Below are 21,445 nucleotides of genomic sequence, written 5' to 3' on the forward strand. Positions count from 1 at the left end.
CTTACAGATTGACAAGTCCCTCTAAAAAGTAAAAAGACCCTGATATAGGGGCATTTTTAGTCAGTTGAATAATACACTAACTAAACTTCCCACTTCTTTATTTCCTGGCCCAGCCATCTTGTCCCACCTCTCCCCGGCTGCAGCAGCAGAGGAAAGCAGCAGAATCCTAACCCACCTAAATGAATGGAGCAGCACAGAAACCATGTTATGTGCTGGAAAAATTTATGTCTTGGAGCCAATTTACATCTCCTGAGTGCTGCTCAGTGCTCTTTTTCTTTCCTGTTTCTTAAATTTTACCCAAAAATCTGGGACAGAAGTTATAACCCAAACAAAGCATTAAACAGCAGCAGTGAGAGCAGGACAGGAGCATCCCCCTCCTAAGAACACCATTTTACTTACCTAAACTGTGGCCATTTTTTGTGTAAAAGCAGGTATTGTTGATAAGGTTAACACAGCAGCCAATCACATCCCCAGTGGTGAAGGTCGGGCCATAGGGCTGTCCTGTCCCAGAAGAACAGAAGGAGTGCCCATCGTCACCGTGGTACCCGTACGAATGTTTATCCCACCCTGCAGAAGACAAGAGAAGAGGAGAGGTCAGCAATGAAGCCAGTTTAGCAGAATGACATGCCAACCACAGCTCTCACAACACAATTTTCTGGTAGGAAATTTGAAATTTTGATTTCAGCTTCTCATATGTCCTATTAATTAATTCTCACATACCAGTAACTGAAAAGAAATTAACGATCATCAATCGTAACTCATCATTTGGGTTTCAACTTCATTTGTCCCTTATGAGAAGTAATAAAAATAGATTGCCAAAAGTCAGGCTGACAAAGATAATGATTTTTTATTTTAAAAAATAAATAAATAAATAAAATCTCTGCTTCTGTTTTATCTTGCCTGTAGGGAAACAAGCTCCTCCTTGTAAAACATTTGTGTTTCCCACTAAAGCAATCTTCCGGCAAAACCGTTTAATAAAATAACTCTTGTCCAATTGCAGCTTTGTCCAGAAGTGCTGCTCGCAGGCAGCCGGAGGCAATGCTTGTGCTCTCACATCCACATTCCATCCTAACAGTTTACAGGGATTTCTGCGTTCCCCTCAGGCAACAAAATTCCCCGTTAGGTGGACAGCTTAAAACACAACCCTTAAATGTCAATAGGCAATTTTCCAAGTGGTCAATTCTAACATGAGGGTCTCTTATTCCTTCTGCCAGCAACACCATGCCAAGGGTTAAAGCTGGGCTCTGGGACTGCGCTCTGCCCACCTGCTCTTCTCTGCATCTCACAGCAATTCTGAATTTTGTCCTGTTCTACCCCAATTCTGCTGTAAATTCTTTTGTGGATTTCTTCCATGTAGAAATCCCAGACAACCAGTAATCACTGCAAAGGAGAGAGATTAATCCATCCTTTAAAAGTCGAAGTGTGCCTCAAGCAACACACCGGGCTGCTCTTTCCAGGACTCTTGCACAAGAGGACAGTGCTCCTGTGGTTGTGGCCGCAGAGTGATTCAGCAAATGCCACCTGAATCTACTGACCTGGCCCTGCCAAACTCACCACTAGTGCTCAAGATGGCTTATCCTTGCCTCTCTTTAGGAGACCAGCCTCGGCAGGGAGGGAGTCATGGAGAAGGTCTTCAGAAAGCTTATAGAAAGCATGGCGCAGTCTGTCTTATTCTAAGACTTCAAGAAGAATCAGGATCTTCTCCAGCTCTTTGGAGCCCTCCTATGAATTACACCATCAAAACCACACCTCACACAGAGATGCACTTCTATCAGAACGCCTGAGACAGGCACAACATCAGTAACAATCACCTTTTTTTAAAGGGCAGACCGGGCCAATTGAAGTGGAAGTGAATCACAGAATCTTCTAGGTTGGAAGGGACCTCAAAGATCATCTTGTCCAACCGTCAACCTAACTGACAAAAATAGACACCCACACAACAAACAAGAAGCATCACCATCACTAAACCATATCTCCCAGCACTACATCAACCCGTCTTTTGAACACCTCCAGGGATGGTGCCTCAACCACCTCCCTGGGCAGCCCATTCCAATGGCTGAAAGAAGGTGCTTTGACCATCTACTGACCTTTTACACCCTGAGGGTAGTGCAGCATCTGCTCAATGTGGAGCAATGCTTTTGGCAAAAGGACTGCAGAAGAAATGCAGCGTTCATGAGAGGAGAGGGGTTAAAAAGCAGAAAGTGCCCATTCTGCAATAAGGCAAAAAAAGACCGAGCACACTGCAAAGAGAGCCCCAAAAGATGGGCTGGAGCACTCCTGCAAGCCACCATTTTCCTACAAAACCAGCAACAACATGAGGGCACAAGAAATTTAATCCCAGCAAATGCTGCTCTGCTACAAGCACTCAGGTATCTTATCCTCGGTAGGACCCACATGCTTGGGGTTTCTCAGAAAAGCATGAGACATTTGGTGCATGCCAAGGCCCTCCATTTGTTGCACCACAAGTACATGAATGCCAAGGGGACAGTCAGGGAATGGAGCAAGACCAAAACACACCACAGTCTGAGATTTTGGACCTCAGGGCAAAGTTTAGAAGTGAGAGGCATGAAGGACTCCTCACAAATCCAGGTCTAGAAATGGTGAATAATTTCCTCTGTCAGTCTCAGACACCCCCAGGAACAGACTGAGGTATCCCAAGAGTCAGGTCCATCTCCCCTCGGAGCAGCTCCCAACACGCTGCAGTGCCCGTCCAGTTTCCTATCTCCAGGAGAGACCGGGGCAGCAGCACTGTCAGCACTCTCAGCAGGCTCAAAAACGATGCCAAATTGGGCTGCCAAAAACAAAGGAGGGAGTGATAGGGCCTCCAGAGTCTGTTGTCAAACTTCTACTGCTCAGATGCCATCCAGCAAAAATACCACTGAAATACTGAGTTTTTAAGATTGTGGCTCCTTTCCACTATCCCTTTTGTTTTCTCTGCTGCTGGCCCATGAAAGCCTGCCATCGCTGATCTATTATTTTAGTGTCCCTGAACACAGCCCAGTTACACGTGTGTCAGTTCAGAACTTCTCTGATGAAGCTGTTGGTAACTTCAGATGATAACTCTAATCAATTTATCTCCTAAACTATTTAATAAAACAATCCAGATACAAATTCCTAGCTCTTCTGCACACACAACATTCCTGGCGTTACAAAGCATTGTCATCAGTTCCACGGAAGTAGTCAGAGGGACCAGGTAGGGCTATCGTGAGAAATGCAACAGTGTGCTCAACCATGAGGAAAGCCTGAGGGACTTGGGTCTTTTTAGTCTGGAGAAGAGAAGGCTGAGGGGGGATCTGATCAATGCTCATAAATACTTAAAGGGAGGGTGTCAAGAGGATGGGGCCAGTTCTTTTTCAGTGGTGCCCAGGGACAGGACAAGAGGAAATAGGCCCAAACTTGAGTATAAGAAGTTCCACCTAAACATAAGGAGGAACTTCTTTACTTTGAGAGGGGCAGAGGAACAGGCTGCCCAGGGGGGTGGTGGAGTCTCTGTCTCTGGAGACATTCCAAACCCACCTGGACACGTTCCTGTGCAACCTGCTCTGGATGGACCTGCTCTGGCAGGGGGTTGGACTAGATGATCTTCAGAGGTCCCTGTCAACCCTATGTGATTCTGTGACAATTTCACAAAATACTTGTGCCAATGCAGATTCTACAGATTCTGTAGTATAGATAAAAACTCACAAGGTCTCATTACCTACAGATCATGACTGATCCTACTGAAAAAACCTCCTCCTGCTCCTGTAAGACTTGTGTTTCACAGCATCGGTACTTGCTGTGCCGCTAAAAGTGGTGACAAACTCATTGATGAGATGAACTCCAGTTAGAAGTGACTGCAAAAGGCTTTGAAGGAAGTGCCAAATTTAGTATGTATTGCAATGGTGCCTGGAAAACGCTTGATTTGAATCATATTCTCCACAGACAACCACTAAAACCACCAGTTAAGGAAATCTCACTCACCCAGCACTTTGCTAATCATACACAGAGTTAACTTTTTCAACTCGAATGTTACGCAGTGCTGAACCTGGACCTGACACAACACTAAGTGTTTCAGATTTAGACTGTCAGCCTTATCAAATCACCATGGTCATCTTAAAAAAACAAGCCAAATAAATTTGAGAGAACTTACTGTACTCACCATAAACATAAGCTCAGTGGTGTTAATTATATGCCTAACCTTTAGTTATTTATTAATCAAATAACTTATCAGTATTTCTAAAATTCTGCCCAGAATAAACAGGAGGGCAAAGGCACACAGGTCATTCCAGCGCTGGCCAACCTCAGCCAGCCTTCTGAAACTTCCTAGTAATCTAAATTAAAAATAACAATCAGCACTTCTAATACTTCTAGGTCAAAGTTATCTGGGCCTAGTGATTTAAATAGCGTATCCCTACCCAATGTGTTTGACGTTATCTGGGATTAGCAGCAGAGTGGGGAGTAACTTATCGCATGGATTTTGCAAAAACATCCTCCGACATCTCTCCAAACACAAAAACACTTGCTGAAAATTTGGGCCTTTTCTACCTCATTAACAATTTACTATCGCCACCTAGTAACGCCTCTGCGATATTACAACCTTTCCTCTGACTATTACTCACGCCTCTGGTCACTCATCAGCCTCTTCCTTTCCAAAATCTAACCCTGTTTTAATAAGGGCTGAATCAGATTTCCTATACGCCTTCCCCACGCTTACACTTGCAAATTCTCCAGGCAGTTTAACCTCCGTACCACTCGTACTCAAGTATTCCAACTTCTGTTAGGAGCCAGAAGGCGGAGATGAGATGTTATTATCTACATGGCCTTAAAATGAATGGCCATACAGGATGTGGGGTCAACCCAGATAAGTGTCCTGTTCAAGAAGCGGATGCTTATGAGATGGTGTAAGTGTAGGACATGCATATATCTTGCTCTTACAGAATAATGACACCACTTTCCAACCACCCGCAGCACAGACGTACCGAGCCAGATGGAGATTGTGCTCCTCAAAGGATTTTCTTTCCCTTACATTGTCCAATCCTCCTGTAAGCACATGTAAATATTCACACCATCCACTGTGTCCTGCCACAAGGCATTTCACAGCATAACTGCAAGCTGCGTGAAAACCCGCCTCCTGCTACTTGTATTTGATAGTCGGTAGTTCTTGCACTGGGCAAACCGTATTCAGCCTCTCCAGAACATCCATCATTGTATAGACCTCTACAAAATCCCCACAATCATCCCTTTTCCAGACTGATGACTCCTGGTTTATTCAGCTATTCCATGCATTTCTGGCCACCATCATCTGAACCTTTTCTGGACCGACTGTGTGGCTTTAGCAAACGGAGACGCAGGTGCCCCGTGGAGAAGGGAAGCGGCTGGAGCTCTTCTCTGCGCTGTTCCATAGCCCTCTGGGAGTGAATCCCAGCATTTTCCCCTTTATTAGCCTTTATACCACTGACGTTTCCATTAAGCTATTGTAAACATTCCAAAATGCATCACTGTTCTCATGATTGTGCCCTCTCTGCACGGATTCCCGTCTGCCATCTCCCCCAGCCTCTGCCCGCTCCCACAGCTCCTCTCCAGCACCCTCCACCCCACCACCCTCGGTGGCTTGCAATCCTCCAGCCTGGGCTAGTGAGGAACAGGCAGCTGCTTCTCAGAAAAGCCTGGGAGTACCCATGCATGGGCAGTTTCTGATTGGCAGCTCATTCCAACAAGGTTGTGGGTGTTAAAATATCATCCCACTTCAGTCTCTGGGTGATAGCTATGTCTAGAGCAATGGACACTTCACACCTATGTGCAGTTGACCAAGACTAAAAATTCTCAAATCCAAGTGCAGATTCCTCACAAAATTCAGAAATCTGGACATCAAGATTGGACAATGTGCTTTTCTTTTTCTTATAAAAAGTAGACCACGACCCTCGAAGGACCTTACTCTATAGACTGAAATCTAGTGAGCTGCAGTGTGGTTGGAGGGTCCGGTAAGCACAGCTCTCTCGTTCCTTCCTTCTCCTTCCCCATCCTCTCTTCAAAAGCACAAAATGATTGTAAAGAGGGGAGATAGGCAGAGGACAGAAAGGATCTGGCCAACTGCCCCGTGACAGTGGTCAAAGCAGAACCTAAACATCCTGCCTCCTTTGGCTCCTGTTCTCACTACAGCTCCTTTTGAAGACAAGTGCACCTTGAACGCCCAAGTATAAAGAGGCAGGTAGGACCTCAGCAGCTAGTGAACCAAAAGAGGTTAAAATGACATCCCTTTGAATTGGACACTTCAACCCCCAAACACAGGTATGGTATTTATTAACAGACAGACAGACGCAGAATAGCTCAGACTGTGCAATCAACCAGAGAACGGGCAGAAAGAAAAACAGAACTCATGAGTAGGGCCTGGGAGGACATTTTTGTATGTCCAGCATCAAACTGAAGTTCTGCTTGGCCTGTTAACAAGAAAAAAGCAGATACGTTGATCTTCTTGGCAGAATACCTTGATCCCAACACACAGTGAAAACAATGAACAGCAAGTTCCATTGCTGCTGCTCGATAAACAGGCCAGAATGATGCAATGCCAGGCCACGTGGCAGAAAAGGCTTGAGCTACTTCAGGACATGGTTACAGGATCAACTCATAAATGCTCATCTTTAAGTGAGCACAGGAGTTCGATGAAGTGTGCTACTCCTACCCCTAGCTCTCCTACATCCAGCCCTGCTCATTCAATGTCCGCCCCGCTCCACTCTAGACTTTTTGGGCAGCCCCTGTGATGGGCCTAAGGTCCATCTAAGCCTGAGATCTGGCTCTGCCTCCCAACACAGCAACTGGGAAGTGGTGCTACTGGGCTGGGACACCATGTACCTCTTAGCACTTTGGAGACAACAAGGCATTTTAGCTTTCCATCTCAAGAGCGTCAGCACTGTGCACAGAACCTCTTCCAGCAGGCACTGGGTAAAACTGGCATCATGGCTACCTCACACATCCAGGGAGACAAGGACTTGGACATGCTGCTCAACTTTGAAAGCATGGAACATCAGGCCGCACACAACAGAGGTGACGCAGTGCAAGATGGCCTGATGGAAAGCACCAAGAGCAGTAGGTCTGTCCTGGCCTGTGGCTCTTCTGCACAGGGTGTGGAGAAGAATGGAGACTGATGGCTTCCTGCATCACAGTTCAAACACACCAGAGGCACCAGTGGGCAGAGGAGAACTGGGAAGGCAACATTCACTGCGATCATGGAAAAGGTGGTTGCTCCAGTATGTTACAGCCTGACACCTCAGACCCTTCCTGCTCTGCCAGGCTTAAAAAGATGGCAGAGAGATGGACTTTGACATGTGGACCATCCCCTGCCCGTGCCCATTCCAGGGGACAAATGTGTCCCACTGCAGCTCAGCCCATGTGGTCCAGGAAAGCGGTACCTGGCGCAGAAGCTGCTGCAAAGGGCAGGGCCTTGCTCACAACAAATTCAGTGGTGGCCTGACCTGTGATGGTGAAAACCTGAAACATCTCAAGAAGTAAGCGATGCCAGTGAAGTATGTATTTGGCCACAGAAAGAGAAGATATAAGTTCCTCAGAAAGAAGCTGAAGTAAGATTTGTAAATAGTGGGGTTGTCACTGTTATATCCCAAATAGCGTGGGACTTTGGAGGCTTATTCTTCAGGCCAGCCCCCAGTGACTGCTCTAGAGTCTTTGCAGTGTTTTCATCTTTCCAAATTTTAACTTTCTTCTCTTTGTATTTTGAAACACTTCTCACTTTTCTCCCCTCCCTGTTCCTGTCCAGTATTTTGCCTGTGGCATTCCTCTTCCCACTCTTCTGGACAGCAATTCCAGCTTCCCACAGCTGCCCGTGCCAGGGCATGGAGTGTGCAAACACTAGCCACAGAGGGACAAGAACTTGTGTCAACATGCTGAAATCAACCAAACAAAATGATTTTAATAAGATTTATTGAATCCAAAGTCCAGCAGAAACAGATGTACAAACTTTTGCTTGTACAGTGCTTGGGGAATGGGATGTTGAGGGTGGAGCCAGCTACGAAGCCCAGAATTGCTGCTGGACCACATTTCTGGCTGGAGGCTGGGCCATCTCCATGTGCTGCTGGTGCTTGGCCAGCTCTGAGTCTCTGGCAGCATCAGAGCACGATGTCAGTGGAGGGGAAGGTACGTTAAACAGAGGCTGAACAGATGAATACGATGTTGGGAGAAGTCCGGTGTTGCTGTTCAGAGTTGCATCTACAATATCCTGGACAGAGCAGTCCCAGGGAGGGACTGGTGTCTGTGGGGCCAGGACAAAAATAAAGATGGGGAAGAAGCCGTTACAACAGCAGAAGTAGAATCACCCTCTGTTGACAGCTCCACCATCTTCCAGTGGACTTGGCTCTGCCAGTGGATGTGTCTCTGGTGTACGTTAGCCCAGAGCAATGGGAGCACGTCTTCGCCTCTAGCAAAGGGGAGGCTGAGGAAGTCCCTGTGCTCCTACAGCCTTAGAAGATAAAACACCTGGTCAAAAAAAGCCTGTTGCCCCCAGAAGCATCTGGGGTGCTGCAGCATCTTAGCTGAATGCCAGTTTTATGACGTTTATGCTAAACTGTAAGAAGTTGCATAAACATCAGACGCTTGGGTGACAGCAAGGAGGCACTTTTGGTTTTCTTCCTTCAACCATGCTTCAGAATCAGACCAATTATTCATGTTACAACTCATCTTTCTGTTTCAGTGACCAGCCTACAGGAATAGCTGCTCAGTGCCCACAGCAACCTATGCTGTAGGATCTGGGGTTTTGGGAATAGGGGAGACATGGTCCTGGCATGGAACAACTATCAAGGTACGGTCACAACACCAGCTGCAGGACAGAAATAGGACGCGGGAACAGTGTGCTTAGAGTATTAGAGCATCTTCCTGGCAGAACTTCAAGGGCCTGGACATCTGCCCAGAACACGTCAAGGAAAAAAGATGTCCCTAAACCCTGCTTACCTAGGAACACTAGGAAATGAAGAAGCCCTAGCTGGTAATAGCCCAACTTTTTCTTTCTTGTAACAGCTTCTACTTCTGCAAGGTGGCAAAATGAGTTGTAATGCAGTAGAAGTCCAAACCCAGCAACACAGGACCAATGTGTATACAGAAAATAAAACCACTTCAGCCCACGGAGGACAAACTTCCTAAAGCAGGGGTTGGATGTGCTGAGGTCGAGTAGTATTTGTAGCATCCCACTGAATCACGTCCAAGGTAATGGTGCAGTCACCACAGCAGTGCACACATCCCAGTGAGGGACTGCTGTAGAGCCACCTCCTCTCACCCCAGCTCCCAGCAGATAGAGCAGAGTCAGCCAAGCCCGATTTGGCCCCTGTGGAGCAACACCAGATGATGCTAATCGAAGAGAGCAGGATTCTTGGCAGCCCTGGCTGTAGGCTTGGCTCAGAGGCTATTCCATGTTTTTAATAAAGTACTTGCGCTTGCAACTGTAAACGAGACAAAGCTCAGACCAAGGGGGACTCAAATGTGGCAAACATCCAAAGGAGAGGGGGGAGGAAGAAAAAAATAAAATAGAAAACATAGAATCATAGAATAGTTTGGGTTGGAAGGGGCCTTAAAGATCATCTAGTCCCACCCCCTGCCCTGGGCAGGGACACCTCCCACCAGACCACGTTGCTCCAAGCCCCCTCCAACCTGCCCTTGAACCCCTCCAGGGATGGGGCAGCCACAGCTTCTCGGGCCAACCTGGGCCAGGCTCTCACCACCCTCCCACCAAACAAGTTCTTCCCCACATCTCAGCTCCATCTCCCCTCTTGCAGGGTCAAACCCTTCCCCCTCCTCCTAGGGCTCCCCTCCCTCATCCAGAGTCCCTCCCCAGCTTTCCTGGAGCCCCTTGAGGGACTGGAAGGGGCTGGAAGGTCTCACTGGAGCCTTCTCTTCTCCAGGCTGAACCTCCCCAACTCTCTCAGCCCCCCCTCCCAGCAGAGGGGCTCCAGCCCTCCCAGCTTCTCTCTCACATTAACAGTAACCAGGAACAAAAAGACAGAGTGACCAAAGATCAAAAACACTCCAAAAAAAGACCTCTCACAAGGCCTGCAAAAATTTGGGAGGTCCCACAGAAGGTGGGTGCTAACGAGCACTGCCTGACCCACCACAGAGACTATAGCAGAAAGTGACACTGTAAAATTCCCTATTTTAACAACACTGACCTGGCACCAGCCATTTTCAGACCAGATCAGCAACTCCTACCATTTGACATCTACTGCATGTTAACGAGGCTTCAAAACAACATCAAACCACAGTTTAAACCTAATTATATAAATTGACACTACCCATTGACTCATAAAGCGAAAAAAACAAAACCAGAAGACTCTGGATGGCTGCCACATGGGCAATACCTGTCAACAGGAATGGTCTGTTCCACCTGCCCCAGAGATTTGTTAATTAATCCACTTCTCTATTACTTAGCGTGCACCTCATCACAGAATACAGTGATCAAGATAAAAGTCCTACTTCCTTGAATGAATAAAGATGGCAACTCCCAACCTACAAGTCTGATGGGCCATCTTCTGCCAGAGTCACAATGTGATCTGGTCTTTCCTACACTGGAGAGACCAAGACAAGCCACAAGCCATTTACAGCCCTGTAAAGAGCATGATTTCGTTAAAGCACAACGACAAAACAGGTTGGTTCTATCAAGCACAATGACAGGTTGGTTCTATCTACAAAGGCAAGGCTCAAAGAGCTCTCTAGCACAATCAGGCCACCTCTGTACTATTACATCTATTATATTCCCTGACATCCCCCACCAGAGGGGGTGGGGGGAGGTGCAGGGGTGCAAAAGAAGGCAGGACAGGGATAAAAAAAAAAAGCCAGATGAGGAGTTTTGCCATTTATCTACCAAGTGGCAGGGGCAAAGAACAAGCTGGATACATCATCTCATACACAGGCTTCAAATCTCATCATATTACATAATTCACATGTGCATTTATAGGCCAACTTTTAGCTGATGGGCAAGGATACCTTGATAAAATATTAAGACAACTTCAGAAAAACCTTGCAATGTAACGGGCAAAAGCCATTTTTCAGGGACACTGAGGCAGAGCAGCTAAAGGATGCAGCCCCAACCCATGTTAGAGCTCCATGGGGAAAGCAGGGGGTGAGCATCCAGCTGCTCTTGAAAACAATCCCTAAAATGGTATTTAATGAGGTAAGGAAATTACGAACAAAAAAGTATTTATATAAACACAAGACCTTCTGGAGAGAGAAGCCTTCCAGAAGAAGCACATCTCATGATGTTAAGGGGCTGTAACAAGGCCTTCTAGATTCTAAACTCAGGTCCCTTAAATACTTTCCACACCAATTAAGGTAAAGCAACAGGCTCTTCTGAAGAGGATCACATTTATCCATCAGTAAAAATAACCGCTATCCATAAGTTTGAGCTGTAGTGAGATTTAGCTTTGTGTCGATGTCACCTTTTATCTGAAAGGCTCAAATAATAGGTACAGCCACTAGAAAGAATTTGTTTTTTAATCTGAAAAAGAACCAGTGCTGATTGCAACTCTTGTTGACCACTAAATTGCTGCCTCTAAATTGCCAGTCAGCTCTTACCTGTCACTGAGATTACCTGGGTTGTCCATAATCTGTGCTACAGCTGGAGATGCAACCTGTGGGAGTGGTGAAGGCCAACCCACAGACCCCACCATGCCATGCCGTCCCCGCTCCGCTTTGGAAACTCTTGTTTTCACAAGGCACAAACCCAACCCAACCAGCTGGATGACAGAAAGCTCCACACGAAGGCAGGCTCCAGCATACCCATATCCTACATTTCTGAGAACCTGTCGCACAAGGAAATAGTGCAGAACCTCTACAAGGAGGCAGCCCACCTCTAGAACAGTCATGGCACAGAAATCAGGGCAGGGAAAGGCACAGGACAGCCGGAACCCCTGAGTGAGAATCCCTCCTCGCTCACCCACGCTGATGCCTGAGCACTTAACAGCCCGTGGAAACACTTTTTCTGATTAATCTTCCAAGGGCAGGGTTGCCACCTTGAAATCCCAGTTTCTGGTTTTGTTCAGCCTGAATGGTGGGGCTCAGCACTGTCCCACTCACTCCTGAAATGAAACACGGTTACTGAAAGCTCAGCTTTCCGTCTGCCTCCCCCATTCAGACCTGGAGTCTGTGTGCCTAAAAGCTCGTCTAATTCAAAAGGCCAAAAAAAAAAGAAGAAGAAAAAAAAAAAAAGAAAGAAAATAAAAACACCACCTCCCTAAAAACCCAAGTGGCTGGCAGCGGTTCTTCTGGCTGCAGACTGGGCAATCGACACAAACACATGAACTGAAGGGGGTCTGAAAGGGAAAAAGGCAGTAACTTTTATTTTATACAATCCTAATTTTCCTATTTTCCTAAATAAAACATGAGATTAAGTTTAACCTAAATTCAGAAAGTAATTCACCCCAGTTCTATGGGTCAGGAGCCGGTTTTGTTACTCTCCAGCTCTGAACACATCTGATAGAGGGTGTCAGGTCTGGACATACTTGAGGAGTGCCAGGTCCAACCTCATTTGTGGACTTGATCATCACCACCCTGCTGTCACCCTTCAGCGAGTGTCACCACAGTGTACGTGAGATATCTGCCCAGCTCCTCCTTGCCCTGCCAACCTGCCCAGTATCAGGTCTCAGCAGAAGGCTCTCGTTTTAAAACATGACCCACCCTCAACAAGCTGTATCCAGCTATGGGCTGGATAGCCTAATTAGGGGAGGCACACCTAACGAGCAGGGCACAGGAGTGCATGAGACCAGAGGCTTTGGAAGCTATGAGGGTAAAGAAAGAAAAATATAGGTGTATTTCTTGATTCTTGACAACTTTGGAGTCTATCCACTACAAACTACAGATCTTACACATCACACTTCAGCACCATGACTCCCCAAAAAAAGACCTTGGGGTTGGGAAGAAGGAGGGAACAGTACATAAACTAACATACACATTTGTGCATTTCTTGCAGTTCCCACACAGCACGTTCATAGTGAAAGTTGGCCAAGATCTACCCAACAGCAGAGTTCAAGCGTCTCAGCTGGGCTCCTCCACGTCCCTACAGCTTCCCTTATTTTATTTTAAGAAGCCCAAATTTCTTATCCATTTCTTTAGCAAGGCCTTCATTTGGACTTAAATTTAAAACTAATAATCATTATCAAAAGCTACTTTGGAAACAGCACATGGTGCAGCACAGGAAGAGCAGATCTGGAGGATGAAACAAGCAGTTTCAACCAGTCTCAGGACACTACTTCTCTAGTATGAGATTTTTAAACTTTTTTTTAAGGGAGATAGTTATCTTGTATTACTTAGCCTGGTCCTGTGGACTGAATAGTTATTAGCAGCTGCAGTGATCCTGGAGCACATCTTCCGGTTTCGTTTAGAAGAAACCAGGGTAGCACAACAGAAGATGTAAACCAATGTAGAGCAAGTGGTGACAACTGGGAGACTCACTTAAAAAATACACCCCGCTTCCAAAAACAAGAGATTCATGTAGACAAATCCAAAAGGCTCAGACTTATAAAGACCAGAAATCTTAAATATTGGAATGGGTATCTTTTTCTTGGCAGTGTATGTTTATTATCCACCACTGTCGTAAGCTCCACAGGGATCTTCACCCATCCAGATGGGTGAATCCCACTAAAAATGTGTTCTGCACACCCGGCTCACCCAGGAGCTGACCCACCACGCTGACCCACTTCACTCGCGCTTCTTCCGTGACGCAGCACCAAAACCTGCCATTTCTAAACGTACCAATAACCTCTCAGGATGTTGAAGAGAGATACAAACTACTTTTTCAGGTCAAAACCTAGTTAAGTTGGCAGCAACAAGGCTGCCCAAGCAAAGGTTTTGGAGCAGCTCTCAGGCTGCTTTTCCCCCTCAGCTCCTACTGAACCTTAGATTTTAACTGCTACCTGCTTTCAAGTAACCTGCATTTAAGCAACAGGACACTTTCTACATGCTCTACAGACATATGCAGGGTTGCCCAGCCTGGGCAGGCAGAGACAGCGGTGGTGGGACTGCAGCCCTCCTCCCACAGCCACCGCAGGTCAGGTCTGCTTCAGTCTTCCACGTCTCTGTATTTTGGAGTGATTAACAGCCTTCCCCTCCATTCATTGCAAATGAACTTCTGGTGGTCGGTGCTTCAGGCCACTGAACTCCTCCGCAATGCACATCCTTTGCAAGAAGTCACTGTCCTTTCATTTCAGATAACTTCCTTCACTGCCATTGAGACAATTCCTGTAGATGCTCTCATCCCATCATATTCTAGGGCACTAATAACCGTGGCAAGCACATGGACACCACAGCCTCTTAAACATATCACCCACAAGTGATCAGACACAGCCAGAAGGCATTTGGCCAAGAAGGTTCCCAAGACAGATTCTCCTCCATCACCCATGTTTGATTTTTCCATAGGACACACTTCCACAGCCGGAGCAGCATCCACCACATGGAGACAGAAAGTCCTCTGCCCATACTTTGGAGAAGCTAACGAAGGCTGCATCTTCAACTAGCACCACAACTAGCACACAGCCCTCCTAATAATAGCCAATAATAGACCTTTGGAGCTCAGCAGTTTCACAAACCTTCAGTCCCACAATTGTTTGGACTATAAATCATCAGATATGTAACAGCAAAACAAACATACACTTTCATTGACATCTGTTTTCACATGACTGAATAAAACAAAGCTCAATGCAAAAAAAATCCAATCGATTTCAAATGCCATCTTACTAATGACCAGAATGAAGACGTCCAGCCATCATCTTCAAAAAATTTTAAAAGTGGCAGAGACAGATCAAACATTAAAGAGATGCGGCCAACAAATCTGGCTTCAACCCAGTATGCCCCAGCAAGATGTTCCTTCAGAAAGTCTCCATGATCAGCAGATAATTTAATTGGAGGGCATGCTCAGCCTTTAATTAAGGTTTTCTGCATACATCTTTGGTGGGAGTAACATTTATTTCTATCAAAATTAATCTCAGACCACTGCTACCCACACATTTCTGTAGAATCAAGTTTCACAGAGGAGTTGTTTCAACCTGCATTAGCTGTGTGATCAACTGGGCCACGGAACAGATCCAAGTTACTAACAACCCCAAAATCAAGCAGTGCCCCCCATCCACTATTATTAGCCCAATTACCTGACCCAGTTCACAGGCAGGCCCACAGACTGGTTTGCAAGGATAAATGAGAGGGTACCTGCAGCATAAGCAGGTTTGTGGGTAGGAACTGGCAGAGCCAGCTGAAGGACTGCATCTGTAACAAAGTCCTGGAGGTGTTTCCATAAGTCATTTTGGGGGAATGCACTTCTATTTATTATTTATTCAAAAAAAATCAATATCAAACCTATATTTTCCTTAACCTGACATACAAAAATGAATTGCTAGCCTCTATGATTTACACAGATACTAAATAAGTGATGTCTTTCTGAAATTCCTTATGGGTACTACAGTTATCTATACGCAAATCACACAACAAAATGAAGATCTGGGTACTATTCAATCTGGGTTATACATACTGCACAAGTAAAATAAAGCTCCTGACAAGTCAAATCTCCTCCTGGCTAGTAAGGGGAAAGATTTAAACGTAGAATGGCAAGCAGAGTTGGGTTATACACTAACGCTTCCTTCAGTAACTCCAGCAGGACATGGTCATAGACAGTATTGCCATTACCAATCTAGCAGAAGTAATGTTAACGGATCCAAATTGCCATAAAAAGTATTAAATGTTGAACCAAGTATATGTTTTGGTAGCACCTTCATTAAGTTACTCAAGTAACCACTTTTATCCCAAAACACTTAACAAACAGCGCTCAAAGGTTTCCATGGCACTTACTCCTGAAGAGAACCCAACAAAGTGCAAGTCAAAAATAAAAGGAAAACAGGCAAGAGAAACAGGACTATAAGCAATGATCAGATAAAAGCTGACTCAGATCCCTTCTAAGAACGAACAAGGCTTCCTTCAGCCATTTTTGAATCATTTGAGTGGTTTAACTAGAAAACTCAATGGCTTCAAGATCTCCATGAAGATCCACAGCAACACTAAGAACAAAACTGGGGTTGCAGGAAGGTAAATTGAAGGCCTCCATGCTTTTTTACAGTATTATCCCTTCCTTATGGATAACAGAGGGGAGGAACAGAATTCAGGTTTCCCCATGGTGCTCCAAGGTTCCCTACACACTCTGGTGGCATTGACCCCAAGTAGATTTCCTTCAACCTGATGTGCACCGAGCCCAACAGGGAGCTTTTGCCCATCACCCAGCATCTGCTCACTCAGCCTCAACACACGGAGCCCACGCTGCCAGCAGCCTGGACTGCCACCGCCTTCTCGTCCTTTTTTCTGCCCATCTGCCTTCCTCGTGTGTCAACAAGTTGCAATAAGGAGAGACTACGTAATTAAAATTACATCTAAACTAAGAACAAATCCAAGTTTTGCTCTATTTCCTCTACACAGCAAATAGAGTAGAAGAAAAGTTCCAAGTGAAGTGTATTTATCAAAGAGACAAGAAGTGTGAGTGTCATTGTACAAGGCTTTGCTCAAACACCATATGGAAATCTCACGTGAGACTTTGGGCAGCTGTTTTTAAGGACAGTTCTGGAAGAGCTTTGCAGCAGGACAAATACCATGAAGTGTTTTAAGACGGATCTTGATCAGCTCCATAAATAGTTAATCTTAACATAAATTACTTCTAAAGGCAGAAAAATCAAGCTGGTTGTCCAAAATGCTGATTTAGCTAGAAGTATTTGAAAGCAGCCTGAATCACTGTTTGTTTGCCAGATACTGTTCAGATACTGAATCCCATACTTTGGAACTTCTGCTGGCTGCTCTAGAAGCCACGGGGGAAGGCCCTTCTTTTCTCAGTTAACCATCTGCTTCTCCCTCCCCTTTCTGCTGAAGCCTCAGAGGTTGTGAAAGCCTGGCAAGGGTTTTTCCTTTGCCCTTGTTTGCAGCGTGGGATATGAGCTGCTTCCTGCACTTGCTCTGAATTTTAATGTTTTCTTTCACCACAGGGAGTGAGACACCAGTGCTTGTGATGCACCCAGTGGACAGAGTTCAGAAAAGGTCAACAGGAGTTGTCACAAATCAAGAAAAGATGACAAATAGGGATGGGGTAATGAGCCAGAGATGTTGGGCTGGAGAGAAGACCACAAAGCAGTGATAGGGTTCTTCATGTACGCAGCTACAAAGAGGAAAGGAATTAATTATTCTCCACTTCCACATGATCTAAGAGTAATGGCCTTAGACTACATATTCAGCTTTGTCATCAGGAAAAGTTTCCAACACAAGGACAGTGCTGGAAAAGTTGCCAGAAAGATAATGAAAGACTGGTTTAGACACACACCTGTCAGGCAGGACTGAGGTATAATTGAATTAGCCTCAGATCAGATGATTTGGTGAGGTCCTATCTTCTATAATTATTATATTTACCACTGGGACTAAGTCCTTTAGCACAGGTCCTTCGTTTGTCATTGGAGTCACAAAAAGTGACAACCGAAAGCAGAAGCTGATACGTGGAAATGAAGTTCTTTAAACTCACTTGAAATAGAAAGATGCCCTGGCAGTAACAGAGGAAAAAAAAAAAAATAAACCACACAAAACCACACACACTAAAAAAACCCCAAAACCAGCTAGAAGGAACATCTGGAGCTCTCTAGCCAAGCTTCCCTGCTCATAGCAGGGTTAACTGAAGAGTTAGATCAGGTTGCCTGGAGCCTTGCCCAATGAAGGTTTGAAAATCTGAGGGTAGAGCCCTTTTAATAACCCATCCCCAACTCCAATGAGGAATAATATCCTATTTTCCATGAGAATGTTATTTGTTGCAACTAACGCTCATTGTCTCTCTCCCCGTACTGTGCACCCTGAAGAAGAGTCAGGGTTCATGTTCTCTGCAAGCTCCTTTAGATGGTGAAAGGCTGCTACTAGATGTCTTCTCAGCCTCTTCTTCTCCAGGCTGAACAACCTGGTTCCTTTAGTTTCTCACTGGTTCCTAGAATACAACATCAATCCAGCCTCTCTTCTCACCTGCCTGAAAAACCCTTGTGAGCATTCCAAGAGGAAAAAACACTATCTTTTCCCTCTCAAAGGCAGAAACGGGAAGTCAGATTCCTCAACAGCTTTACTCCCCCTGCCCGTGTCTCCTCTGATAATGTGCAAGATAAAATGAGTAGAAATAAAGTCCTGGCTACAAATGTCAACAGGAGAATGCAAAGGAAAGGAAGGGATCTCCAAATGAAGTTAAAATAGAAAGCCCACTCATCATGTTGGTGGCTTACAAGACATGTGGCTTTCACAGAGGAGGGCAGCTTGGGGAGGTCCTAATTCCCAGTGCTCATTTTTATTTTATCTACATATCTACAGAGACAAATCAATCAAGGGCCCGTTGCTGAACAGAGACACAGGACAGGTGGACAGACTGTTTCTGGTTTTGCTGACCTGGCTTAAGGCATCACAGCCCCAGAAGCCAAACCCTAGTGTGGAGCAGGTTTCTGAACACCACATTCTGCTGGCTTATCTGGCTGCACTCTAATTCAAGTCCATAAAACATTCCCGAATTTGGAAGCTTAACCTTTTTATATGGAGTTTGAAGCAGGCAGAGAGTGAATAAGCAAAGCAATAACTTTTCAAATGAAAAGGAAGGTGAAAAAATAATCAAAGCTTCATAAACCAAACCACTGGTGAGTGAAGCTGGCCCTCCCTTTCACGCGTTCGATGCTGCCCATTGGGGCCGGTCAGTTATTAACCAGAGGGTGTTTAAAGTCTCCAAAAGTGATTGGTCAGATCCTATCTATAGTGTTTCAGAAACTGAAGCAGGGTATGCCCGAGGGCATGTTTTCACAACGTTTTAGGCTGAATTAAGACCTTGTTGCTGCCATAGAGAATCATCGCTCCTTCCCCCTCTGCCTGGCTGTATGTTCCTGCTGGGTCACCCTCAAAGAGCAAGAACAAATGAAATGTTATCTCTCAACAGCATGAAGGACTCGAACCAATGCAGGGGAGAATCATCTCCAGCGTGTACATCTCATCCATACACAGATGGGAACACCCATCTTCTCCATTTTGTGAAAGTCAGGTGAGGCCCATAGCAAACCATCAATGCATTTTCAGATGGGCTCAGAGAAACTTACTGGGTTGAGGGCTAAACAATAAAATAAATTTTAAAAAAATTTAAAAGGACATTTCAGATACCACATTTGGGATGCAAAAGTAGGAGTTTTGCTCCACGAGCTCTGAAGGAACCAGCCACCACCCACAGAATCACATGGGGTTGGAAGGGCCATCCAGAGAACATCTAGTCCAACCCCCCTGCCAAAGCCCACCAGGAATGTGTTCAGGTGGGTTTGGAATGTCTCCAGAGACAGAGACTCCACCACCTCCCTGGGCAGCCTCTGCCAGGGCTCTGCCACCCTCACAGGAAAGAAGTTCCTCCTCATGTTTAGGTGGAACTTCTTACATTCAAGTTTGGGCCCATTTCCTCTTGTCCTGTCCCTGGGCACCACTGAAAAAAACCTGGCCCCATCCTCTTGACACCCTCCCTTTAAGTATTTATAAGAATTGATCAGATCCCCCCTCAGCCTTCTCTTCTCCAGACTCAAAAGACCCAAGTCCCTCGGCCTCTCCTCGGAAGGGAGATGCTTCAGGCCCCTCACCATCTCTGTAGCCCTCTGCTGTCCCCTCTCCAGCAGTTCCCTCTCCTTCTAGGCCTGGGGAGCCCAGAACTGGTCCCAGTGCTCCAGCTGGGGCCTCCCCAGGGCAGAGCAGAGGGGCAGGATGACCTCCCTCCACCTGCTGCTCACACTCTTCCTGATGCCCCCCAGGATGACACTGGCCTTCTTGGCCACAAGGGCCCATTGCTGGCTCATGGTCAGTCTGTTGTCCACCAGGACTCCCAGGTCTTTCTCCTCAGAGCTGCTCTCCAGCAGGTCACCCCCACCCTGTCCTGGTGCAGGGGGTTATTCCTCCCCAAGTGCAACACCCTACACTTGCCTTTATTGAAGTTATCAGGTTCTTCTCCTCACCCCAACATGGCAGAAGAGCAGCAGGCTCCTGCCAGGCCTGAGAGCTCGGCTGGCAAAGGAGGTGACAAGGGCCAGAGCCAGGGGCTTGCAGAGGGGAAGAGGAGGGACTGTGCAGCAGTGGGAGAGGGGGAGGAAGGGTCAGGTTTCTCTCCTTTGATGACAGTGAGTTAGATCAGCTCAGCTGTAACATGTAATCTCATCCTCAGATACCAAAACGCTTTGCACATGTGGGGAAAAAAAGTTGTACCTGGGCAAAGCAGCAAGCAGCCGTTTCAATAAAAGCAGCACTTTTATTAGTAAGTCCAGTAAATGTTTTTTAAAAGCTTACAGAATAATAATTTTTAAAAAATCATCAAGACATGTCATGGGCACAAAAGTTGGCATTTCATTGAAAACCCCACAATAATGTCAGAGCTGCTCACTGAATTTCAAAGCAGAGCCCACAGAAACCTCCAGTCGCACAGGGCCAGGGCACCCTCTTTTTAAAAGCAGTCCCTGTTTGCCCAGCAGAGAGGGGTAGGTTAAATAAACGCTCAGGTTGCTCCAGCCACACTTCCAACCTTCTGAGAAAGCTCAGCTCTACCCCCACCAGCAAAGAGCTGGGCTGAAGCCAAAATAAATTTGGCATAAAACACGAATGCCTCGGGGTGGGGGGAGCAGGGGGAAGGAGTCTGAGACAGAACCCAGGAGCAAGACTGTCCTTTGAATGGGGTCTGACAGGGTGCCAAGGATCCCACTGAAAGAGGGAACGGAAAAAAGGACCAACTTTGGCTCCCACACCAGGCTGGGGGCTCCCAAACCACTGTGGGTCACGCATTGCCCTGCCAGGACACCGAGCGAAAATCAATCTGTGAAAGCAGGAGTGACTTAGAAAGGGTCTAAGGAGACAAACCTGACAGGGTTTCAGGTCACAAAAAGTTAAAATTACACTTTGACACGAAGCCAAGTTAAGACTCCAAAGTCTGTCACTTCTTTGTGAGCTCTCACGTACTCTGTGCTGCGAAGGACTGATAACGGTTAAGCCTGATAAATGTTTCTCACTTGAGTCACTTGAGCTATATACTGTAAAAAAAAAAAAAAAAAAACAGCCTCATTCTCCAAAAGCCAGGAAGGTCATTATTGAACTGTAATACAGAGCCATGCAGGTCATTTTACACAGATGATGGGAGATCGACCTAACTCTGCCAGCAGAATCACTCTTGGCAGCGTAACCCGCATGTGATCAAACAAACAACAGGTTCATAGGATCAAATTTGTACAATTCATTGCTAAATAAGCACCATCTGAAGTCTCAAGTTCTCTTTATGTTTTATTTCACTTGGTGAAAAGAGTTCCACATTTGCCACAGACGCTCTAGAAATAATAGGCACTTTGATTGAAACTGGCCACAAAACACTGCACATGTTGCTCTTGGGCTTTAAAGCCATTTATCAGAAGTGGTTTGGCTAATTTTTAGCCTC

At 46.0% G+C, this 21,445-nt stretch overlaps 1 protein-coding gene across 2 annotated transcripts in view; it reads right to left on the reverse strand.

Annotated features, from left to right (window-relative positions):
- Window positions 1–21,445, reverse strand: part of RANBP10 (RAN binding protein 10) — an 80,374-nt gene that overhangs the window by 33,555 nt on the left and 25,374 nt on the right. For both annotated transcript variants that reach the window (XM_014947331.1, XM_014947322.1), the window contains exon 4: window positions 400–567. In XM_014947331.1, the coding sequence (XP_014802817.1) occupies window positions 400–567 (168 nt within the window). The remainder of the gene's footprint in view (window positions 1–399; window positions 568–21,445) is intronic.

Source organism: Calidris pugnax, unplaced genomic scaffold (assembly GCF_001431845.1).
Source record: "Calidris pugnax isolate Ruff unplaced genomic scaffold, ASM143184v1 scaffold30, whole genome shotgun sequence".
NCBI lineage: Eukaryota > Metazoa > Chordata > Aves > Charadriiformes > Scolopacidae > Calidris > Calidris pugnax.